The sequence below is a fragment of the Ambystoma mexicanum genome, chromosome 8, assembly GCF_040938575.1.
Source record: "Ambystoma mexicanum isolate Mex_15411 chromosome 8, UKY_AmexF1_1, whole genome shotgun sequence".
Lineage (NCBI taxonomy): Eukaryota > Metazoa > Chordata > Amphibia > Caudata > Ambystomatidae > Ambystoma > Ambystoma mexicanum.
In genome coordinates this window covers 647,003,478-647,026,022 of record NC_090929.1, presented here as the reverse complement: position 1 = coordinate 647,026,022, position 22,545 = coordinate 647,003,478, and the positions used below count along the sequence as shown (strand labels likewise).

Genomic DNA, 22,545 nt, shown 5'->3' with positions numbered 1-22,545 from the left:
GAAACAGTCCCATCAGGTCTGCATGCATCAACAGAAGTTAAAGGTTATCTTGTAGTTTTCCTCTCTCTCCACTTACCTAATACTGCCCCATCCAGATCTGCCATGGGGCCTTGATACCATGCACATGACAGCTACAGAGCAGAATTAAACCCAGTAACATTAAATCATAGCATGTACTACTTACGTAGACACTGTGCTAGCCAGGGCTGTTTTCTTCTCTTCAAATATAGTTATTTCAGCTAATAGGATAACAGCAGAAGCAATAGGACTCACCACTGATGAGAGGTCTACGTTCACCATTCTCCTGTCAACCAGTCTTACTGGGTGCAGGCCAGCCACATTCAGCTTCACAGAAGAACTGCGGTAAACAAAACTGAGCAGCCAGTCACCCCTGAGGGGAGAAAGGAGGTAAAAAATGACATTAGTAAAGCAAGAGCAATGGAAACACCTGGAGAGGAGTGGTGGAACAAAGAGACATTTGCAATTGAGTGAGGGAGGAAAGAGACCATTCAAGAGGAGCTAGGGAGGAAACAGATTTCAGGTGATGGGCGATGAGGGAAGGAGGAAAATAAAGGAAGGAGGGAAGGGGGAAAATAAAAAAGGAAAATGTAACATACAGAGGAAAAAGTAACAGGTCAACAGACTTTGGCCTCTTGTCCTGCTTCATGTGATGGAAGTAGATGACGGAGTGAGGATCAAAGTAGATTCACAGACAAATGACACAGGAAGGATGTTCGAAGATCAAACACAGAGGGTGTGTGAAAAATGCTTATAGCAAGAATAGATGTCAATAGGCCAAAGGCATGGAGAGGCTCAAGAACAAAAATTATGAGGAATGCTCTATGGAGTCCGGGTTCACACCAAGCAAAGAAGTGAGGGATAACATAGTCCACCATAAAAAGCAGGAAGGCAATAGTTTGCCAAACATAGCACGAAGGTGGCGTGCAACTGTGTTTCTTTTTTGATATATTCTAGTTCTTCTTTCTCTGACTGTTTTCCCTTGGTGTTTAGTTCCTCGACTTCATATGCTTTTACCTGATTGGAGCATTTTCACCTTGGTATGTTGGTCTGAATTTCCTTTTGTAAGGGCTTTTTCATTGCTTTGGTCAATTTGTCCATATTTTCTATGCAACCACAACTCACTTGTAAAGTGATTCTCCAGACCATAACCCTTGTATGCCTTAACCCCTACCCTGTGCTGATGGTTAGTCCCGCTAACTCCACAACCTTGTTACACTGGGTGATCATAGCTTAGTTACATATAACAACAGACATACTTATTGTACAATTTTGTATAGAACAGTTTACAAAGCAAATAAGTAGGGTGGAAGCTGCGAAGGTGGGAAGCTAGAGAGAGGTTAGTTAAAGAGAGCAATTTTTAGGTTCTATCAGAAGGCAGGGAGAGAAGTTTCTGCTCTGAGGGCAGTGGGGAGCGCATTCCAGAGTTTAGGGGCTATGTATGGGAAGCCTATCCCTCCTGCTTTGGCTCTATTGAAGCGCGGGCGGTGAGTTGGTTGGTGTAACATGTTCTGGTAGGCCTGGTTGAGCTAGATCTGGATAGAGTGTCTGAGAGGTAGGACGGTGCGGTGTGGTTAATGCATTTGTGTGTAGATGTGAGAATTTCAAAAGTGATGCGGTCTTTGACAGGGAGCCAGTGAACAGTCCTTCTTGCATGTGAGATGTGCTCTCTTTTAGGGATACTTAAGGATGCTCTTAGTGAGTTGTTTTGGGTGATTCGCAGTCTGTTTATGTTTTTTATGGATGTGCCCGCTAGGAGCGTGTTGCAGTAGTCAAGCATGGCCCCTATGGTAGCCCTAGCTATTGATAGTTGTCATTAGTTAGGAATGGTTTTATGGCATTGATGAGTTTAGTACTTAGGGTGGAGGCAGAGACAATGGCGCTGACTTGCTTATTCATAGACAGTGTAGCATCAATGCGGACCCCTAATGTCTTGACCGAGGATAGGACTGGGATGATGCAGTTGTCAATGTTAAAGTTGGAGTAGAGACAGTGTAGTTTAGTTAGAGTGGACTTTTAGCCAATAATGAGGATCTCAGTCTTGTCCCCGTTGAGACATAGGCCATTTGTGGCCATCCATGCTTGGATGGTGGAATAGATTTGCCGAAGGGCTGTAGCGTCTTGCTGAGAAGAACATATTAGCGGAAGGAGCACCTGGGTATCGGCAGCATAGTTTGTGTATGCGATCCCAAGTGCATCCAGTTTATCAAAAAGGGGCTTAGTGAAGAGATTGTATAGCGTTGGGGCAGTACAAGATCCCTGTGGGACTCCACAGTGAATGATAGTGGGGGCTGCATTAGCTATGTTTGAGAAGACTTTCATTGCTCTGCCTTCTAAGAATGAGGTGATCCAGGAAGCTGCTTGGTCTGAAAAGTGCGCTGCTTGAGTGAGGTCTGCAGTGTTTTATGGTCCACTAGATCAAACGCCGCTGAAAGGTCTAGGAGGAGGAGGAGGGCGGGCTTGCCATTGTCCAATATTTGAGTGATTTGGTTTTTTAAGTCTAGCAAGGCGGTTTCAGTTCCGTGCCGTTTGCGGAATCCAGACTGTCTTTTTCCTAGCATAAGGTTAGTTTCTAGGTAGAGTCGCATCTGACTGTGAAAGGCCTTGTCTAATATTTTAAGAAGAAACGGGACTGTGGTTATGGGCCGGTAGTTATTAGGCTGGGAGGGATCTAGTGTTGGTGTTTTTAAGAGTGGACGCACCGAAGCCTCTTTAAGGCTATCAGGGACAATGCCTGATTTAAGGTTTAGGTCGAAATTACAGAAAAAAATGGTCGCATTGACCAAAAGTTCTAAAAATGCTACCACCAAAGGTTCGAACACCAAAAGTTCGAACCTTTGTTGGTAGCATTAAAAAAAAAAAGGGGGCTGCTGGGGTGTCCCCCACATCGCCCCGCTCACTATACATCATGGTATAGTGAGCAGGGGTTCAGAGAACACCCCCACAGCCTTCAAAAAATCAATGGGGGCTGCGGGGGTGTCCCCCGCAACACCCGCTCACTATATTTGATGGTATAGTGAGCAGGGGCTGCGGGGAACACCCCTGCAACCTTCGTTACAAATAAATAAGAAAAAAAGAAAAGGACCCTGCACCGCCGGTTCCCGATCACGGAAGTGAAAGGGAACTGGCGCTGCAGAGAACCAGCGTGAAGATGAAGGTAAGTGAGGTTTGTTTATGTTGGGGGTGTGGGTGGGGGGGTGTTATGGGTGTGTTGTGTGTGTGTGTGCGAATGTATGTGTGCTCGCATGAGAAAGGTGCAAACCTTTGGTAGTTCGCACCATTCTCATGCGAACGATTTGCCTACAGTACTTTCAGCTGCGTGCAAATCACTTAGATTCTGATTTAAATGAGTTGATGAAGGCAGTCAGAAGAGGAGTAAGGGGCTCGGCGCACTCCTTAATGATATCAGGGGGGCACACATCGCCCTTGCATATCGACGGTTTAAGGTGTTTAAGGATGTCTATGGGCCTCATTAGGACTCCAGTGCTAAACCATGGTGCTATTAGCACCTGAGGTTGGTGGGGCGGTAATTCCCCATGCCGCCATGGCCCTTCCCCATTCCCATTTTTGCCCCATAGGGCTCAATGGGAATGGGGAAGGCGCTAATTACGGTACCGCAAATTGCGGTACCGTAATTAGCACCAAGGTCCCTTTGCGGGTCCCTACTTTAACGGCTGGTAAAACCAGCCGTTAAGGTCGGTTCGCACAAAGGGACCTCGTAATTAGGCGCTAGGTGTTTAACGGCGCCACAGCCTTTTACGGCGCCGTTAAACACTTAGCGCCTGGGTCATAATGAGGCCCAATGACTTCTGATTCTGAGATGTCTTTAAATGCGAATTTAGGGAAGTTGATGGTTTTGTGGTTGGGCTAGGTCAGTATAGGCTGGTTTTGGTTCACTAAGGCTTTGTAATGGTCTAGAATTTTGTTTTGAAGAAGGTCTATTTTTTAAGCTTAGCAGCTTGTATGCTTGTGCACCATGCTTCATCTTTAACGATCTCGTTGGTGCAAATGGGGGGGAGCTGTAAGTTCATTAAAGATGGTGAAGAGTTGTTTGGATTGAGTGTTGGCGCCGGATAGTCGGCGATTATATGCTTCGGATTTGGCAGTGAAGATGGTGTCTTTGTACTTTTTGGCAGTTGCTTTGAGGTTTTCTTTAGCGGCATCACAGGGGTTAGCCTGCCATTTTTTGAGAGCCTGGCGTTTGTTATTACGTAGGGTTTGGAGCTCTTCTGTGAACCAAGAGTTTGCGTGGAATGACTTTTTTTCCGTCTTATCTTCTAGTGGGGCTATGGTGTTGACTGTGTAAGTAAGGGTGTCCTTAAATATCTCAGCTAAGATGTTTGGATCTTGCGAGAAAGGAGGTGCTAGGCACGGGAGGTTGAGATAGGGTCGAAGGTTATCTGCAGTTAGTTTTTTTGTGCTACTTGCTAGAGTAGCAGGTGCATGTGTGCAGGTTTTAGTACTAGGGGCTGTGGGGATGGTGAATTGTATACAATTCCTAACCCTCACCTTGATGTAACAGGACCCTTAAATTCAGGAAGAACCCTGCTACCCACCCACCCAATTTCTCCCATCCCCACTGTTAAGAGAGGATTCCTATGTTTGACGATTCTAAGGTGATCTTTAGTCCCCTCAAAGTTTTGCTTTTTTTTCTTGTTTTTTGGATCTCAGATTTCTTTTTGGTGGCCAGAGAGAATGGGTATCCAGTTCACAGTTAGAAACAGGTAAACACAGTGTAGCCCCGAGTGGTTACTGCAGTGATTTAGGCTATTCAAACATTTAATAACTCACTGGCATTTTCTAAAATTATAGTATTTGCCTAGAAACTCCAGGGCCCTATGAGGAACAGGGGGAATATGTCTCCATTCAGGAAAGTACCTTTATAGGCCACTGTAAAGGAGTTTAGGAAGTTTCCAAAATGTCTCCCATACAAAAGAACGGGTTCAAATCCCATGGGTAGGTCTGCTGTAGTGATATGGAAAAGTAAGGCATGTTCTCCTTTTACCAGGCAGGTGCCTCAGGAAAGATAGGTTCTGTGGTAGGTCAGAAGGAGGAGACAGACCAATGGGAACCATATTCAACAAGGTTTATTATAAAATAATAAAGACAATGCCTAACTTTCCCTAACCTAAGGATTACCCTACCTAACAGAACTAAACTAGGGTGCTCGTCATCAACAGTGAAGTCCAAAATCAAGTCTGTCCTCTGCCCCAAAATGAACCTACTCTGACCCTACCACTATTTTAAAACAACAGAAAGTGCAGGAGAACTCCCTTCTCCTGAAATGCTTTTTCAGTATGGGATTTTCAGATAGTCTTTGGCTATCTCTTGTAACAAGTCCTCCTGTTCTTTAAAGGGGCTCTTCGAGGACCTTGTATATTGATTCCTTTGACTTTTCACAGTTCCTACGTTTCTTAAATGCCCAAATCTTCTCTCTTCTTTAGAACAAACACATTGGTTCTTATGGTATCCGCAGAAATGTTCGCAAGAAAAATACAGAACAGAAAAATGACCGCATCTTGTTTGCGAATTAAAAAAAAATATATAGGTTTCCGGTGGGTCAAGGGTAATAGTTAAGGTATTTTCATGGACATCCAGTTCTGATAACAAGTCTCTCTTTCTTCCTTGGCCAACTTCTTACTAAACAAGGCAGCTGGAATCCTTGTTTGTCGCTTATTCTCTTTATCGTTTCTCCATCCACTGGGACAAGTATGAATAGTCCCGTTGTGATTCTCACTCTTCTTATGACTTTCCCACTCACTGGGAAGAGTATGAGTAGTCCCTGCATAATTCTCACTCTTTTTAGGTCTTTGCCATTCGCTACAACGAGCATGACTAGACCAGGTACGAGTCTCACCCTTCTAAGGACTTTGCCATTCACTGGGACAAGTATGATCACTCCAATCTTTATATTCGGTTTTCCAACACTCCTGGATATGACTATCCCAGTTGACATTCGCACCCCTTTCCTCTAGTCTCCGGCTCTCCCCTTTACCTTGGATGTAGTGGGGCTGCTTCACCGTGTCAGCATGCTTCTTTGCTTATATTTCGTTCATCGTGAGGATGGCTTTTCTGCCTTCTTCTCTTCTCTTCGGTGACATGCTTCTGTTTCTATATGTGGTATAGGTAATGTATTGGTTTGTCCGTTCACCCCTCTTCCCCTCGAGCAACCACCTTTCATCTCTTAATCTCCTCCTCAGATTCAGTTACCAAAAACAGATCTGGAGTGGTCTGTTCTCCAGGGAAAGGGGGAATGACAGGGAGGAATCCACAGCCAGCCCCAGCCCTGCTGATAGTCCCAAAAAACGAGGACCCAAATTCCTGTTTCTTCCCCTTTTTGTGCCAGCTTGCTTGTGTATTTGCAGACCCTTGGCTCCGCCTTTCCACTTGGTGCACATACATGCCAATATTTTCTCTTGATTTCCGATGGTGGCTTGTGGAGGGAAGTCGTAGAGCAGGGTAGACATTTTCTTACACGTGATAGTGGTTCTGAAATGTGAGTATGTGGGAGACAAGCGAGTAGAGGAGGTAGTTCAAGGGGTGAATATGAAGTGGGTGAAACTGGGTGAAAGAAGAGTGAGTAGTGGTTGGAGGAGAGTGTTCATGGGAGGAGGAGTAGTGGTGGGAGGAGAGTAGTAGTGGGAGGAGAGTAGTGGCAGAAGAAAGAGTAGTAGCAGGAGGGGGAAGAGTGCACTTGGGAGGCAAGTTAACATCAAAGCTTGAAGGTAAGAGACAGGCGGACCAAAACATCTGAGGGGAAGATTGGTGGGAGGAGTCAGGAAGACAAGAATTAGTAAGAGTAGTTAGGAGGAGGTGAACGTGGGCCTGGTTGAAATAACCTGAATACAACAGAGTGCTAGGCAAAGTCCCAACTCCCATTCAAACACTAACCTGTGGTAAGATTAGGGATAGCTAGGAAGTCTCAAATAGAGTTAGCGAGGCAACATTCAGGGAATCAATGTTACTAGAAGACAGCAATTAATCAGTGGGGGGTCATCATTCAGTATCCCTGGTCAGGGTTAGGGACACTTGGGTTAGGAAGGTGGTTTGTGGTAAGAAAGAGAGAGAGAGGGGGGGACAGCCACAGGCCCCACAACGATCTTCATAAACCCCCATGAACTGTTCTTGGGACTCTGTTTTCTGGGCCATCTGTGACAAAAGGGATAGTGGAAATGTAGCTTTAGTGGAGATAACTATTAGTAAATCAGCAGTATGCAAATTACATAACATAGGTCCAGGAATATAAACTTGTTTTCATCTTTTTGAACCTCTGATCCTTTGGTGATAATCCACCAGCTAAAACCAGGTGTTTGCACATACAATATCACAGAGTAAGCTGTGCCGCTTGTATGCTCCAATATGTTAAATACCATTTTAATGTTATGTCAAATGCAGTAGTTAGGTCTAGAAAAGCACAGTACTCGGGCATTGCCCTAATCTTTATACATTCATCTACAAGGTGCTTAAGCAAAAGGGAATCATTAAGTATGGAGTCTCATTTCCTAAATCCAGTTTCATTATATGAAATAATACTCTGAGATTTGGCCCAAGAATTCAAAGGTTCCAGCATATTTCAGGCAAACATGTTTGCTGCTGCATTTTGGAAGGCCATCTTTCTAAGGACCTTAGGTAGCGCTCTTTCTGTACATCGTACATCACTATGATATTGCTACCCTGCCATCTAGATAGAATTAATTCAATATCATTACACATTAAAGTGACGTCAGAACTATAACCCAAACATATGGGTCTTTTTAAAATACTAACACTGACTCACACGGTGTAGAGAATTTAGAGAGAAGTTTGTTCTTATGGCCATACTTATACGTTCATAATCTAATTCCTCCCATGATATCAATCTTCCCTTCAGTTTCATTTAATATAGTAGGGTTTTGTTACGCAGGTCTTTTAGATAGTTTCTGCAGCAACCTTCAGGTCCTTAGATAATGTTAACTATCATTTTATCTCCCTAAAATTTGTTAGATCCCTGTTAGTGTAAATGCAATCACTAATGTTGTTTTAGCCACTGGTGTTATGCTTGAGCTAAAACATGGCGCTGGTGCGCAGTGTATTCTGGGGCACTCAGAGCCATAATGGATATTTACTCCATGCCTCAGTGAAAAGCTGTACTTACTTTGCTGAGAGCTGAATTTACTTTGCTGAAGAAAACATGCTTTCCAAACCTGGTATTCAGTCAAGGACATTCTGCTGGGAAAGCTGGTTTTGTTATGTCTTGTTATGAGTTATGGGACTGTTTTAAGTGGCGTTTGTTCTTAGGAGAGGGAAGCGCTTTGCTCCTTGAGGTTACTGTCGGTTGACCCAGCTGGCAACCAACGGTTACCCATCAATGCGCAAGTGCATTGCCAGAAGGTTCGAGAAATTACCACCCCTTTTTGAGGAGTGCATATATGCTGAACCCCTCAAAGGTCAGACGGGACAAGTACAAAGACCTCAGTCGGAAGGGGGATGCCTTTGTCCGGCATACCTGTGGGCTGTTGTGCTCTCAGCCTGGCTGTTACCGGGGTCTTCCAGCCGCTTCTGGCGAGATGAGGGATTCAGTTATGCCCGCGGTGATGTATTTTCTTTTGAATTCTCGGTCTTTCCTGTGATTTATTTCTGTGTTATCACTTGTTGCTTCCAAGCTTTGAATAAATAGCCGTATAAGTGCTCATTATTTTCTAAGCGTGCGTGTAGTTGTAAGTCATTGCGTCGTCTACCTGCGTTCAAAGTATTGGCTCTGCAATTGCGCTGGTGATTAATGACTGTCCGTGCACTCTGCGTGAGCGATACAACTAGCGAGCATGGAAACGAGAAGAGACTTATCCAAGTGGGGCTTATGGCCAAACGGGAATCCTCCCCTGCTTCAAGCTCAGGATTTTTAAAGATAGAAATGATCTGAAGATGCAAGCACATTTTCCCCAGAAGCATTTCTCACTCCCTTACACAGAGACATACACATACACACATGTATGTACGAACTCACACACCTGCAGTAACCATTAATAATCCTCCCGCCCACCACCTTTGTGAGGGCCATCCAGTACTTTGCATCTCCTTCCACTGGAGCTCCCAGCAGCACCACATCCTCAATGATGCCTTCACAATCTGCAAAGATAGAAGTCATGTGGGATTGTCAATGAAGTGCCCAAACATACTCAAACCCACATTGCAGGCACAGCATCCATTATTAGTCAGTATTTCGTAGTATAAATATTGTAGCATGGATGTACATTAAAGTTGCGAAATTACATTGTCTCATGAAAATGTAATCTTAAAATCAGCCTGGTTTACCTATAATCTTAATTCAGATCAAGGGGTGGGAGAGGGTAAAAGTAGAAACACAGACTAAAGAAACAGCACCAGAAAGAACTATTGTGGCTTTAGAACACAGGTAACAACTACTCTCTAGTAACAGGATAATTCTGATAAGCTCTGTCAAATCACTGGAAAGTGGGTGTTTAATTTAGCCTCTCCACAGTTGTGCTCTTTCCAGTGATTATCAACATTTTCCATATATGGCGATATGGATGAAGTAATCAGCATGCATATGTGAAAAGTCATGGGAACCCGGGGTCCCTTCTGGGTTACTTTAACCTTTACTGCATATATGTAGTGAATTTGAGGAGCTCTCCGCCATTTACCGCATCAGTGCTTGCCATTCCAAACATGATGGCTGTTAATGCCAATTAATTTTTATGCATTGCCCAAGGAAAGCTGGGCACAATCCATGGAAATTAAAGCATTCCAGAGAGATGTAAACTCTGTGTGAGATGTTCAGCATGTCGTTCCTGTGGAGAGTTTACATGCCGCTGGAATTGGGAACATGCTGAAATGGGGAAAGAGAGCAGAAGTGAAAATTACATGCTTTTTGCTGACATAAGGTTGAAAGAAGTACAAGGATATGGCAGATGTGAGATAGGCAGGGTATCAAGAGATGACACAGACCACAGATGTAACTATTTTGAAAACCTTTATTAAAATATCAGGATGGGTGTAAAGCCTAACATGTCCTATAGCTATGGTGGGGATAGGCCTACCTAAAGAAACAAAGGAAAAGTCTCTGTCCGTAAGTCAAATTGAAAAGTCTGTCTGTGTCAAAACCTATGCTTGCTCTCACGTCTAATATAGAAATGCAGTGTTGAACATACAGTCTGCAGCAGTCTCTACCCCCCTTCACAAGTTCAGGAAACAGTTCCAACCACAAAGTTAAAAAAGATGCTTAAGGTTCCCTTCCCCTAAGCTTAAGCACCGTTTCACCAAAACAACAGTGTTCCAAACGAGTTCAGGGATTCGCTTTCCCAAGCTTCAAGCATTGATTTCCAAAGCAGCAATATTCCCAAGGAGCTCAGGTGTTCCCTTTCCCAAGCTTCAAGTTTTGATTTTCAAAATAACAATGTTCCAGAGGAGCTCAGGGGTTCCTTCCTGCAAGCTTTAAGCACTTGCTCTCAATGTTAAACAAAACTCACAGTGTTCAATAGCATTTGTATTTCAAAGTTGCTTTCACACTTCTCCTTGTAGGGGCATCCTGGTCTAGGTGCAGTTAACAGGACGCACGGCACCCCCATTACAGGGCATGCAACCACTTGCCTGTACCTAGCTTTCTACCACTTTGGCCAATTACAGGGTTTCACCAGTTCTTAGATTCAGGGTTTGCCTTTCCTGATACTTCTTTCATTCTCCTTTCTATACTGTACTTGCTAGACTTTCATTTACAGCTTTGTTTTGCCTGATTGTCATTTTGCTCACACTTCACTGGTTCCCCTCGGGCTGCTCGTTCATCGCTTTCACTCTCTTATTCACAGTATTCCTATTTCGTGATACTTTCTCAATGTCGTTCGTTAGTCAGAGACTTTTGAACACGTATGGCTTAAACGTGACCACCCAGACACAATGGGCCTCATTACGAGTCCGGCGGTAACCGTGCTGGAAATTCCAGCAGGTTACCGCCGGACTCGTATTACTATTCCGCCTCTGTGTTTCCTGGAATTACCGGGGCATTACGACACCGGTGACCCGGGAATTCCGGAGGCGGAATTGTGTAAGTCCCCATTCCCATGGAGTCCAATAGGACTCCATGGGGATGGTGACAATGGAAACACTGGTTCCGTCTATGACGGAGTCAGTGTTTCCATTTCTGCCTGCAGGCGGGTGGTGTTAAACCCGTCAGGTCAGACCTGACAGGAGTGACAACTCCTGCCTGCAGGACTCGGAATCAGCCGGACCAGAAAGAACGGTGGTGGCGGTTTTACCACCACCGTTCTTTCTGGACCGGTTGACTCACAATGAGGCCCAATGTTTCTGCAAAATCCATTTCAAGTATTGCATTTGTCTTAATTCGTTCTGTTACTTCACTTGGAGGCTTTCGAGAACGTGCCAACCGCACATGACTACTTTGCTACAATGTAATTCCTTCACTTTCATACATGCACCAGGTTTCCTTGCATTCTCTTGAAACTCACCAGCTGCAGCATACTTTTCTTCGGTTTCCTTGATAAGAGGCTTTCTGGGATTTGAGATCAGGGTCTCGCCGCCTGCCCCATAGACACCCCTGGATGGTTACTGCCATTCAGGGGAACAAGTAGTTCTTGGCCGCAGCAAAGGAACCAGTGACTTTCACAACACCTTTTTCCAGCCTTCTGAGGCTCCTTGGAGACGCGGCTCCCTTGAAATGCAATCACAGCTTCTCACACTCTGCGCCCTTCAGCATCTCAGCGTCCCGTTCTCCTCCAGCTTAACGGGGGCTGGGGTGGCTCTCCTCCTGCTGACGTCTCCTGCACAGGCTTCTCATGCTCTGCTTGACCAGAGGGTTCTAGTGTTTGTGAGCTCCACCTTTTATAGACCAGTCGGCTAGTGCAATTAAGAGGTCATGCCTGACCTTCAGCTCTATAGCCTTCAGGATCCCTCTTCTTTACCCAGTACTATAGTGGTGTTTCCTATAGGCAGTATGAACTGTTCTTTGAGGCATCTTCTTCTTCGCAGTAATTTGGATAACATCAGGGGGATATTAGGATATGAACAACAATATCCTACAAAGACTGAGGGAGGGTTGGATAAGTTAATGTCAGTAAAGGGGGGATAATGTGTCTCACCTTCAGGTACCCTCTCTCCAATCCCTAAGGACCCTTCACACAGGTGATCCTCCCTTACTAGTCCACCCCCAAAGTTGGGATCCAAAAGCGATGACCCTTCCCTGGCCACCAGAACAGAAGATCCCTGGGGAGTAGATGTGAGAGTACCTTCAGGTTTCTCACACATAGCATTATGTAGTGGAACAATAGAAATTCTGTTTTGAATTGCAGTTTACAGTGAAGTTCATGACTGTACTGTGTGGTGGTAATATCATATGCCATATATGGTGATATTGTGAGAAATTGTACTATGCTATATGCAACGGTACAGAAGTAGAGGGGACACAAAGGTGACATACTTGTTGGCATAAACTTTTATTTAACAGAAACATAAGGAAGAACCTTAAAAAGAGGGGTTTCCCTGCCTCAAATAAAACTAAGGATGATGTCAGGACGTATGTAAAAATCAAAATAGTCCACTGTCCTGTGTCCCAAACCTATTTCCGTCCCTTACACTTCAAAAGAAAACTAAATATTGGGTTATACCCTGATCCCAGAAGGATGGCTCTCTCCTTCTGGATGGTTTTAGGCAGTTTGTAAATGATGGGGGAATATCCTCCTTCCCCCTGGCCTTCACTAGGCTTTTCTGTAAAGTTCCACACAAGGGGGGGGGCAGGGGAGTAAGGGAGACTAGACCTTCTCAGATGATTCTTTATAGTTCCACAAAGGTAAGGAGCTGAAAGCTGACTGCATAAAACTCACAGCCTCAGCGAATGCGGAGCGAATGTGGGATGCTGTCGAGTGTTGGTGACTAACTACGGTCTATTTTCAGTGGCCGTTGCATCTGCAGCCAAGGAGGAGGAGCTGAAAGTTGACTGCATAAAACTCACAGCCTCCACGAATGCGGAGCAAATGTGGAGTGTTGGCGAGTGTTAGCGAGGGTAGTGAGGAAGTAACAACCAGCCCACGCAACTTTTGTCATTTGAGTCTCACTCTCTGTTGGAGCTGTGAGATATCCAGGACCTGGACCGGAGACACCAGAGGCACGAGGAAGAAGGTAGCGGAAGATCAACTGGTGTCCTGGAGCATTGCAGACATAACGGGTAAGCCAGAAGCGTGTTGTAAAACCCCACAAGCAATATTAGAAAGAAAGGAAGTCTCTGTTAAAGATTCAAACTCAGACACATGGGGTAAACAGTTAGAGGAGGAGTCAAATCAAGTAATGATATTACAAGGTGGAGAGGAGAGATTCCCCTAAACCCAGCCCTTGAATGTGAATGTTATTATCGCGGAAAGTACCACAAAACGCATTGAAGCTATGGACGCTATAGACGTTTGTCAGGCGCTGCTGCAGGAGGCACAAACCCCTGTTAGCTGTTCACAAAACAGCCCTGCGTTGGGGAGACGAGGCCCAGAAGAAGGCCAAACATACTGTAGTGAACCAACTGGACAAGGGTTGGGTGAGGGGGAAGTGCTGGAGGTGGCTAAAGCCCATAAGATCATCAAGACCACTAACCACTCCTTAAGTTTGGCTGAGGGTTTAATAAGACCACACAGCATGGGCAGGATGATGGAGGGAGTTGAATCGTGCCAGGCCCATGTATCTCTTGCCAAAAGGAATACTGAAGGACAAAAACATGCAGACACAGATACAGTTAAAATACCTGATGTACAATCAAACATCCCTTAGGGAACGTGTCTCTGTGCACCATCAAGTGTTAAGCCAAACGAACCAAAAGAGCAAACTGCTTTCTCCTATACGCCATCTAAGGGTCACATTATGTGTAATCAGTATGACTGGCTAAACCCCAAGGAAGCATGTACAAGAACAGTACAAACTAGAGAAGGGGATAAAAGCTCAAAAATGAGTGATGAAAGGGGTGGCAACATTTGGAAGCCACCACGCTTAAACCCCAACGAAGATACCAAAACCCAAAAATTCTTCTAAGGGTCTGGTAAACATGTACATGGCACCAAAACTGCTACCCAGTCTTCAAGAACTTCTAGAAGCACGTCGGCTTTACAGTTGGGTATAACTAACGAAATACTGTACCCGCTTTTGTTGTAGACATCGCGGACAGTTGAAGCAGAACAAAATCTGCAACCTCAGGCGATAAAGGCGAAAGGAAGGTTTGTGTCAGGTAATGATAGTTTGGAATTTGCCGTAGATAATACGACACCAGTCTCAATGAGGCAAGATATAGGTGGAGTGCCATCAAGAAAACAAAGGCAGCGAGGCGTGGTAATCAGACCCTTAAACAACCGACAGGGACCTGTGAAAAGAGGGAGGCACGAAAGTAACGACGAGCAAGATGTGAGTTTCATCACATCAAAAGATACAGCTACGCAGACGGCCCAAACAACTAAAACAGCGTATCCCGATCTAACATCTGTTACACCTAATGACCAACAGAATGACACTCATTTTGTTTTAGTATCTACACTAACAGCAATACCTACCCCATTCATGAAGTGACATGAGCAATGACAGATCAAATGAAGGATCAAACAACTATGCTCGCCATGCTCCACTCAAAAAAGATGTATGTGGAAGGTTTTATCTTAGGAATACAAGCAAATTTATATAATAGTACAGCAAACGTTGTGAGTTAATTACATAAGATATTAGACCCTATAATTAAGGATAAGCAAAACAGAAGATTGTCAAGGGACATTGAATTTTCACTCACACAACAATCAACCAGTGTGCGTATTAAGCAACAGCACTCCACGACGACGCAAACTGACTTTGTTAATAGTCCAAATAACGTGAAGGAAAAGCAGAATTAACATGCTAATCCAAACATGGAGCCTGAAATATGAACGCTTGATGGAACATCTATAATCGAGATGGCTGAATTAACATCTTCTAGGGCCGAGGACCATGACAATTTGCAGAATGTGATTGCCAAGGAGCTAGAGTCAACTGTACCCGCTGTCCGAGTAACACATCAAGTGGTTAAAACTGCTGAATCAGTCTCAGTAAATCCAGTAACCAGTGGTTTAATGGTGGAAGGAACAATAAGAAAGCAGGATAGCTGGCCAGCTGACTTACCTCCAAAAATGTGTGAAACTCGACACTGCAAAGCAAGCAACGTTCAATTTGGCCAAAACAACGGTAGAAGGCTGTCCTAAGTATAGGAAAACAATTGCGAAAAGAACTAAGAGCCAACCGCCCAAGTCCAAACTGAAATCAAATGGAAGTAGAACATTCATTCAAAATATTACTTTACCACCGATCAACGGTTTGGCATCAATGAGTGCGTCTATAAAAGAGTCTGCACCAGTCACTAAGTAACCTAGGCAGAGGCAGAATTACCAAGCTACGGTGGAAACACCAAAAAAAGGTCAGGATCAAGACAAGGGGGTTTCAGCCGACTTGTTTGATCTGTCAATTTATACCATCTCTGAGAACGAAAACGATGAAAGAAAATCATCAGAAACAGAAGAATCCACTCATGACACCATTTCATCAGAATCGGAGGGACCAAATAATGACAAGGAAGATCACAGATGGTCTAAGAAGCCTTTTGGCCCAATAGCTATAGAACAAATGAGAAGGAAATCATTGAATGTAGAGGGACAAACGTCAAATTCTAGGCTGACCATAGTGGAAAGACCAAAGCAACGTAGAATCAGCAAACAGGCTATCGTAATTGACATACCATCATGTTCCTGTAACGTCAACCGGGGGATACCGGATACAAACAGTGAGCGATTAGCCAAATCCCGGTCAGAGGTGAAAAACCTATAGATTGAAAATCCAATGAAGAACCAGAAAGAGCTCCTCAAATTGATCAATTAAATGAAGAACAGACATGCAATTCAGCACTAACAGAGATGTAAACTGGACAACAACAGCTGAAAGTCCAATATTGTTTAGTTGCAGCTGAAACGCCCGGGCAGAAAGATCAGTACAGGATTTCGCCCTTGAATTGTAAAACCTAGGAGCACACACAAACAGAAGATCAAGGAGCAAGAGACGCAGGAAAGGAATAAAAAGGCGAAGTCTAATAGCCCTGAGGCCAACCAAACAAGTGCACCAACCACATTGCTTGTATTAGAAAGGATGTTATCGATAAATGACTGTTTTATTTTGAACAGGGCCAACATCATCAGGCTTCTCCATCATATCCCTTGTTGGAGGCCTTTCTCCACGAATGATCTGTTAACAATTTAATTCCCAGAGGAGGAAAGGACGGACAGGGTGATCCTGCATCTGGCTACTCCATGGATAACCAAACTTCTATTGGAAGAGGCTGCCCAACTGAGACGATGGGATTTGACCTTACAGAGTATTCAGCGGAAACGTTGGAATTATAGAACCAAGCCAGATCAAAGCGAGATCAACCCGGGACCATTAGGCCTAAAGATACTAATACTAGAAGATCAGACGAGCAGGAAGAAAATCACAGGCTATTTACATTGTGGTAGGCCAAATCAAGATGGACCCAAAAAAAAGGGGGGGAAAAACAACAACAGTGAATGTAGGCGATGAAGACAACTGGAGATGGCTAGCGAACCACCTGACTGAAAAAATGGGGAAACCAAAACTCCAACTATGCACTGACAATGGGGAAAGGATGGTGGCAAGTTGGAACACTCGGGGGTTCGCCCATTTATTTACAAATGAAGATCTTTTTTCAACAAAATATGATTTGATTTACCTCCAGGAAACTTGATTGAGAGAACCCCCATTACTGGATGGTTATACGATCAGCTTGAATCCAGCTATCAAAGGTATAAAAGGCAGACCTATGTCTGGCTTACTGATAGCTATCAACAAATAGCTGCAACTTATCCTAATTGAAGAGCTTAACCCAAGTCCATGTATACAAGTGTTGGAGGGGAGATTACCTACTAGGTTTGATGGTTTGGAAATTATCCTAATTCTTATGAATTCGTATTGGAACCCCAAAAGGCAGGAATTTAATAATTTTCCTGAACAGATAACGGGTCTGATCGATGGTCTTAGAGCAAAATGGAGGGACGCACACGTTTTAATGTGTGGAGACCTGAACTCTCAATGTCTTGACCATAATGGATAGGAATCTGCTGGAGACCTTTTCTTTGCAACGAAATCTGAAAACAGATGTCAGTGCTGGGTGACGGCCATGAGCTCAAGAGACATTCAAATCCTAAATGGAGCAACTGAAGGAGACATGCCTCCCAGGGTAACGTGGACAGGAAGGGCTGTAAGCTGCATCATAGATTACATCTGCGTATCCCGCAATTTGTCTAAGTTAGTGCAAACATTGCGGGTAGAAGAAAAACAGCACAGCGACCATAACTAGATAATAATGACTTGGGAAATGGATAAACCTGCTGAAGTTCAAATCCATCGAAGCAATTTGGAATTCATACCGGGAAGAAATAGACTGAGGATTAAAGGGAGGAAAATAGCTTACCTCACAAAATCACTAAAGCTGGAAATACATTGCCTATTAAGATCAAGCGAAATAGATATGGTAAACTACTCTCGACTCCTTGAGGCGTACGAAATCAAAAAACTCGGGACAACTAACCTATTGTCCATCATCAACATGTATTTGACTTAGTCATTAGTGAAAACAATAAGTTAACAAATGTTTGATCCGCAAGCTAAAGAAACAATGTATGCCGATGTTTAAAATAAAGATTCAGAAATTAAAACAACATTACAGTAACTGGTGTAAGTTACACAAGAAAAATTTAATTTGAAAAGATGCGGAAAACATGTTACAAAAAAATAAGTCAAAAGTAAACAGCTGAAATTTGGACAATGATTAATGAAATGGATGCGCCTCAGGAAGCCTTGATCACCAATCCAGTCTTGGCACCTCAGTGGGTAGCACGTTTCTCAAAAAGGTATGACAGTTTCATCGTGGAGCAACTGTAACGAGAAAAGGGCAGTTCCCCTGGGAGGATCTACATATCAACATGGATTCGGTAAAATACATTATACTTAAACTGAAAAATTTGAGAGCTTTGGGTCCGGATGGGATGACAACCGCCTTACTCAAAGAAGATCCTGACCAATGGTCAACATTTCTAATGTACTTATTTGAATACGTAATGAAAATCAAAGCAGTTCCAGTCTCATGGGAAAAGTCTGTGATTGTCCCCATATATAAAAAAGGTCTCTGTTCGGATCCTGGCAACTACCGCCTGATAGCGTTATTGGACGTTACGGAGAAGGTATTTGCCTCACTCATACTCATACTCAAAGCCTTGGCACACTGGAGTATGGAAAGGAACCGACGGGACGAATGGCAATTCGGCTTTGTGAAAGGTGTGGGGACCTCAATGAATAGATTTCTTATAAACATCTCAAAGGCCCAAGCAGAAAAGAGTTTTGGGAAATACATCTATCTGGCCTTAATAGACCTTTCACAAGCATTCAATGCCATTAGCCGGTCAAAAGTATGGGGCAAACTGACAAACTGGGGGTGCCCGGTACATATCTTAGAGGCAATTGAAGATCTACATGCCGAAACATTGTTACAAGTGAGGCTGGATAGAACGAGCATGTCAACGAAAGAAATCCGGACCAACAAAGGCCTTAAATAGGGGTGCCCGTTGGCGCCTGAACTGTTTAAACTGTTCATTTCAGATTTAGAAACAGCCTTTCGTGATATCAGATGTTTTCCGCCTAAGATTGCCACAGTAAATATACCGCGTATTCTGTGTGCATATTGTGTAGTCCTACTGGACCAGGCTCAAGTAGGACTACAAAGGCACTGCAAAACAATGTGGAGTTGAATGGTCTAAAGATCAACCAGGCGAAGTCACAGATCCTGAAGTTTCGACCAGGCAATAAAAGGCAGTCCAGAAAACAAATGCATGGGTTCTGCAAGGACAAAAAAATCCCACAGGTGAACTCTTTAATATACCTGGGACTGTGTTTGAACACAAATAAAAGGGTTGCCAAGAGCTGAACCACTCAGAGCTAAACCATTTTACCTGGCAAGTCAGGGAAGAATACTGCTGAAGTAATTTTGTGGATTTTCAATGCTACCATTAATATCCTTTTACCGTATGAAGGCCCTTCCGATACTTACATATGGGGCGGAAACCTCCTGTACATTTGGTGGCGAAAACTGGGTGAAGATCGAAGAACTATTTTGGAAGACAGTGCTTCAATTGCCTAAAAGCACTCCTGTCCAATCCATCCGGATGGAGTTAGGCCTGACAGCAATGAGAACAATAGTTGTATGGAAATCCCTATGCTTGTACAAGAAGTGTATGGACGACACTCAAAGGGGAGGCTTTGCGGCCTTAGGAAAAGCGCTTGTGGCTAATGAAGAAAGAACATTGTCAGAATGGTGAGTTGTGTGCCAAGGAAACATGGAACAGCTAGGTGAATCAGAGCAAAGCCGGAGGGAGAACCCAGATAGGGTTAAAAAAATAAACTGTACACGCAAGATTGGATCATTACCCAACAAGAACGTCAGCAACTTAAACTATATGGGAGACCAACTCAGCAATCAAGAAAACTGAACAGCTTATTATTCAGTGAAATTTCGCAAACTGGTATTTCAGGGAAATATTAAGCAGAGGGAAAAAGAATGAAACTATAACTACATGAAGATTGTGTAAAGAAGAGGATTAATATGAAATCTTGAAGCATTTGGAACTATACTGTCCCACTATGAGAGACGCAAGAATTATGCTATTGAGTGAATTTACTACAAAATATGGCTCCCGGACAATGGAAGAAAGGTGGGCTGAGCTGCTTAGGGGGGATAAAACTATTGCTAAAAATATTTGAGGGCATTAAAGAATCTAAGTAAAGGGACGTACCCAATCTGAAATGTAGGAGATGTGATGATGAAAAAAACCCAGAAAACTGTGTTTTCTGATAATGGCAAAAGATAATTTTATATTATTTGATTTGCATCTAATGAAATCAATGGAAAATGTTTTTTTAATTAATTTTGATAATGGCAAAAGGTTATCTATGTTGTGTAACCATATAAAGCCAATATATATATATATATATATATATATATATGGGATACATTACTCACCGTAATCGTATTTCTGATGCTTGTATCTGCTTAGATTCACATGCTGTGCATAGGCCGACATCTAGTGGAAGCTGCAGAGTATTACAGTTTGTTTTTCGAAACTCGAAAATGGGCGTCGACACAGGGCGTGCCAGTAATACTATCCCTAGTGTGACGTCCACTGTAGCCAAGATCCCTCACGCGTCTAGGATCCTCAGATTGTATTTTTTCTGACATGAGGTAGCATGAGGAGTAGCGTGAGTACAGATAATCCAAGCAGATAGACAGAAAGGTAAGACTACAAGCAATCATGCGCCTTCTCTCGGAGGGGAGGAAGGGAGGGTCGCATGTGAATCTAAGCAGATACAAGCATCAGAAATACGATTACGCTGAGTAATGTATCCCTTCTGAGGCTTGTGGAATCTGCTTAGATCACATGCTGTGCATAGATTAGCGAGCAGTACCAGAAGAAGGAGGTGGGATGTGAGAAGGGTCATGAGCAAATAAGTGTCTTAGAACCGCTTGTCCCACTTGTGTATCTGCCTTGGAATGGGTGTCAATGCAGTAATGCTGAGTAAAAGTGTGAATAGAGCTCCAAGTAGCTGCTTTGCAAATGGTGTCAAGGGGTACATTTGCAATGAAAGCCAGAGTGGCCCTTGGCGTAAAAGGCAGAGTCTTTTCAGAGAGTGAGTAACACAGCTGGATACAGTTAATAATCCACTTCGAGATGGCACCTTTAGAGACGCGATCCCCCTCTCTGCCTGTAGCTACGGAGACAAACAGTTGATCTGTTTTCCTTAGCGGTCTTGTTTTATTTACATAGTAGAGGACCGCCCTACGCACATCTAGGGTGTGTAGTTTCACCTCAGCCGAGCTTTGCGGGTTCTGGAAGAAAGCCAGAAGCTCGATGGACTGGTTTACATGGAATTTTGATATAAATTTAGATGAGAACCTAGGGTGTGTGCGTAAAACCAGTTTGTCTTTATGGATAGTAAAGAAGGGATCCTGCACTGACATAGCCTGAATTTCACTGACCCTTCTTATAGAAGTAATAGCTACTAAGAAGGCCGTTTTATAAGTCAGGTGTTTGAGACTGCTTTTATGCATGGGTTCCAAAGGGGGTCCCATGAGCTTGGCTAGCACCACATTAAGGTCCTACCCTGGTGGTGGGTTTGAAATAGGAGGGTGAAGTCTCTTTACTCCTTCCATGAAGGCTTTAACTACTGGTACTTTCCACCACAAAACCTTGCTATGGGAAGTGGTGTAAGCCGAGAGGGCTGCCAGGTGTACTTTCAGTGAGTTAAAAACCAATCCTGCATCTAGCAGGTGGAGCATGTATGTAACAATAGTGGAAGGAGTGCAATCAACTGGGTTGATTTGTCTACTCTGGCACCAGATAACGAACCTCTTCCACTTGTCAAAATAACAGTGCCTTGTGTTTGGTTTCCTAGATTCCTTTAGGATGTCCATACACCTCTGTGGCAAATTGAGGTGTCCAAACTCTATGACCTCAGGAGCCATGCTGCCAGGTTCATTGAGTTGGGTTGCTGGTGCACTGTTTGACCTTGGTGCTGGGACAGTAGGTTGTACCAGGCTGGAAGTTTGATGGGCTCGCACACCGCCATCCTGTGTAGGTGTGGGAACCACGGTTGTCTTGCCCACATGGGAGCAACTAGGACGAGCGTCATCGATTCCCTGTTCATCTTGTTCACCACTTTCCTGATGAGAGGAGTTGGTGGAAAAGCGTACGCAAACATCCCTAACCAGTTCATCCACAGGGCTTTCCCCTGGGAGTCTGGTTGGGGGAACCTGGATGCAAATCCTGGGCACTGTCTGTTTTCGCTTGTGGCGAATAAGTCTATAGTGGGGAAACCCCACTGAGAGAAGAGATCTTCTATGACCTCTCTGTGAAGAACCCATTTGTGTTCCTCTGGGAGGGAGTCTCTGCTCAGAGCATCCGCTAGGGAATTGAGCTCCCCTGGAACATGTTGTGATGACAGGAAGATGTTTCGTCTGAGTGTCCATATCCAGATTTTCTGGGCAAGCTTGGACAGATTTGGCGAGCGAGTCCCTTCTTGCTTGTTCAGGTAGAACATGGCTGTAGTGCTGTCCGTCCGGATTTGCACTGACAGGTTTAGTAGATGGGGCTCGAACGCCTGAAGCGCTCTGAATACTGCCAGAAGCTCTAGCAGGTTGATGTGGTTCTTGGCCACTGAGTGAGACCAGAGACCCTGAGCTGTGTGGTGGAGATGGTGAGCTCCCCACCCCGTCAGACATGCATCTGTAGTGACTACTGCCTGTACTTCGGGATCGTAAAAGGGTTTCCCCTGTGCGAGATTCTCTCTTGTCCACCAGTGAAGGCTTTGTACCAGTGTTGGCGAAATGACCACTAGATCGTCGCACTGACCACTTGCCTGAGACCACTGTTTCGCCAACCATTCCTGCATGGGACGCATGCGCAGGCACGCGTG

The 22,545-nt window shown here is 44.1% G+C and overlaps 1 protein-coding gene across 2 annotated transcripts in view; it reads right to left on the bottom strand.

Annotated features, from left to right (window-relative positions):
• TMCO4 (transmembrane and coiled-coil domains 4) overlaps nt 1–22,545 on the bottom strand; it is a 1,142,020-nt gene that overhangs the window by 73,059 nt on the left and 1,046,416 nt on the right. For both annotated transcript variants that reach the window (XM_069610379.1, XM_069610380.1), the window contains 2 exons: nt 9,006–9,123; nt 274–391 (listed from right to left, as the gene is read on the bottom strand). In XM_069610379.1, the coding sequence (XP_069466480.1) occupies nt 274–391; nt 9,006–9,123 (236 nt within the window). The remainder of the gene's footprint in view (nt 1–273; nt 392–9,005; nt 9,124–22,545) is intronic.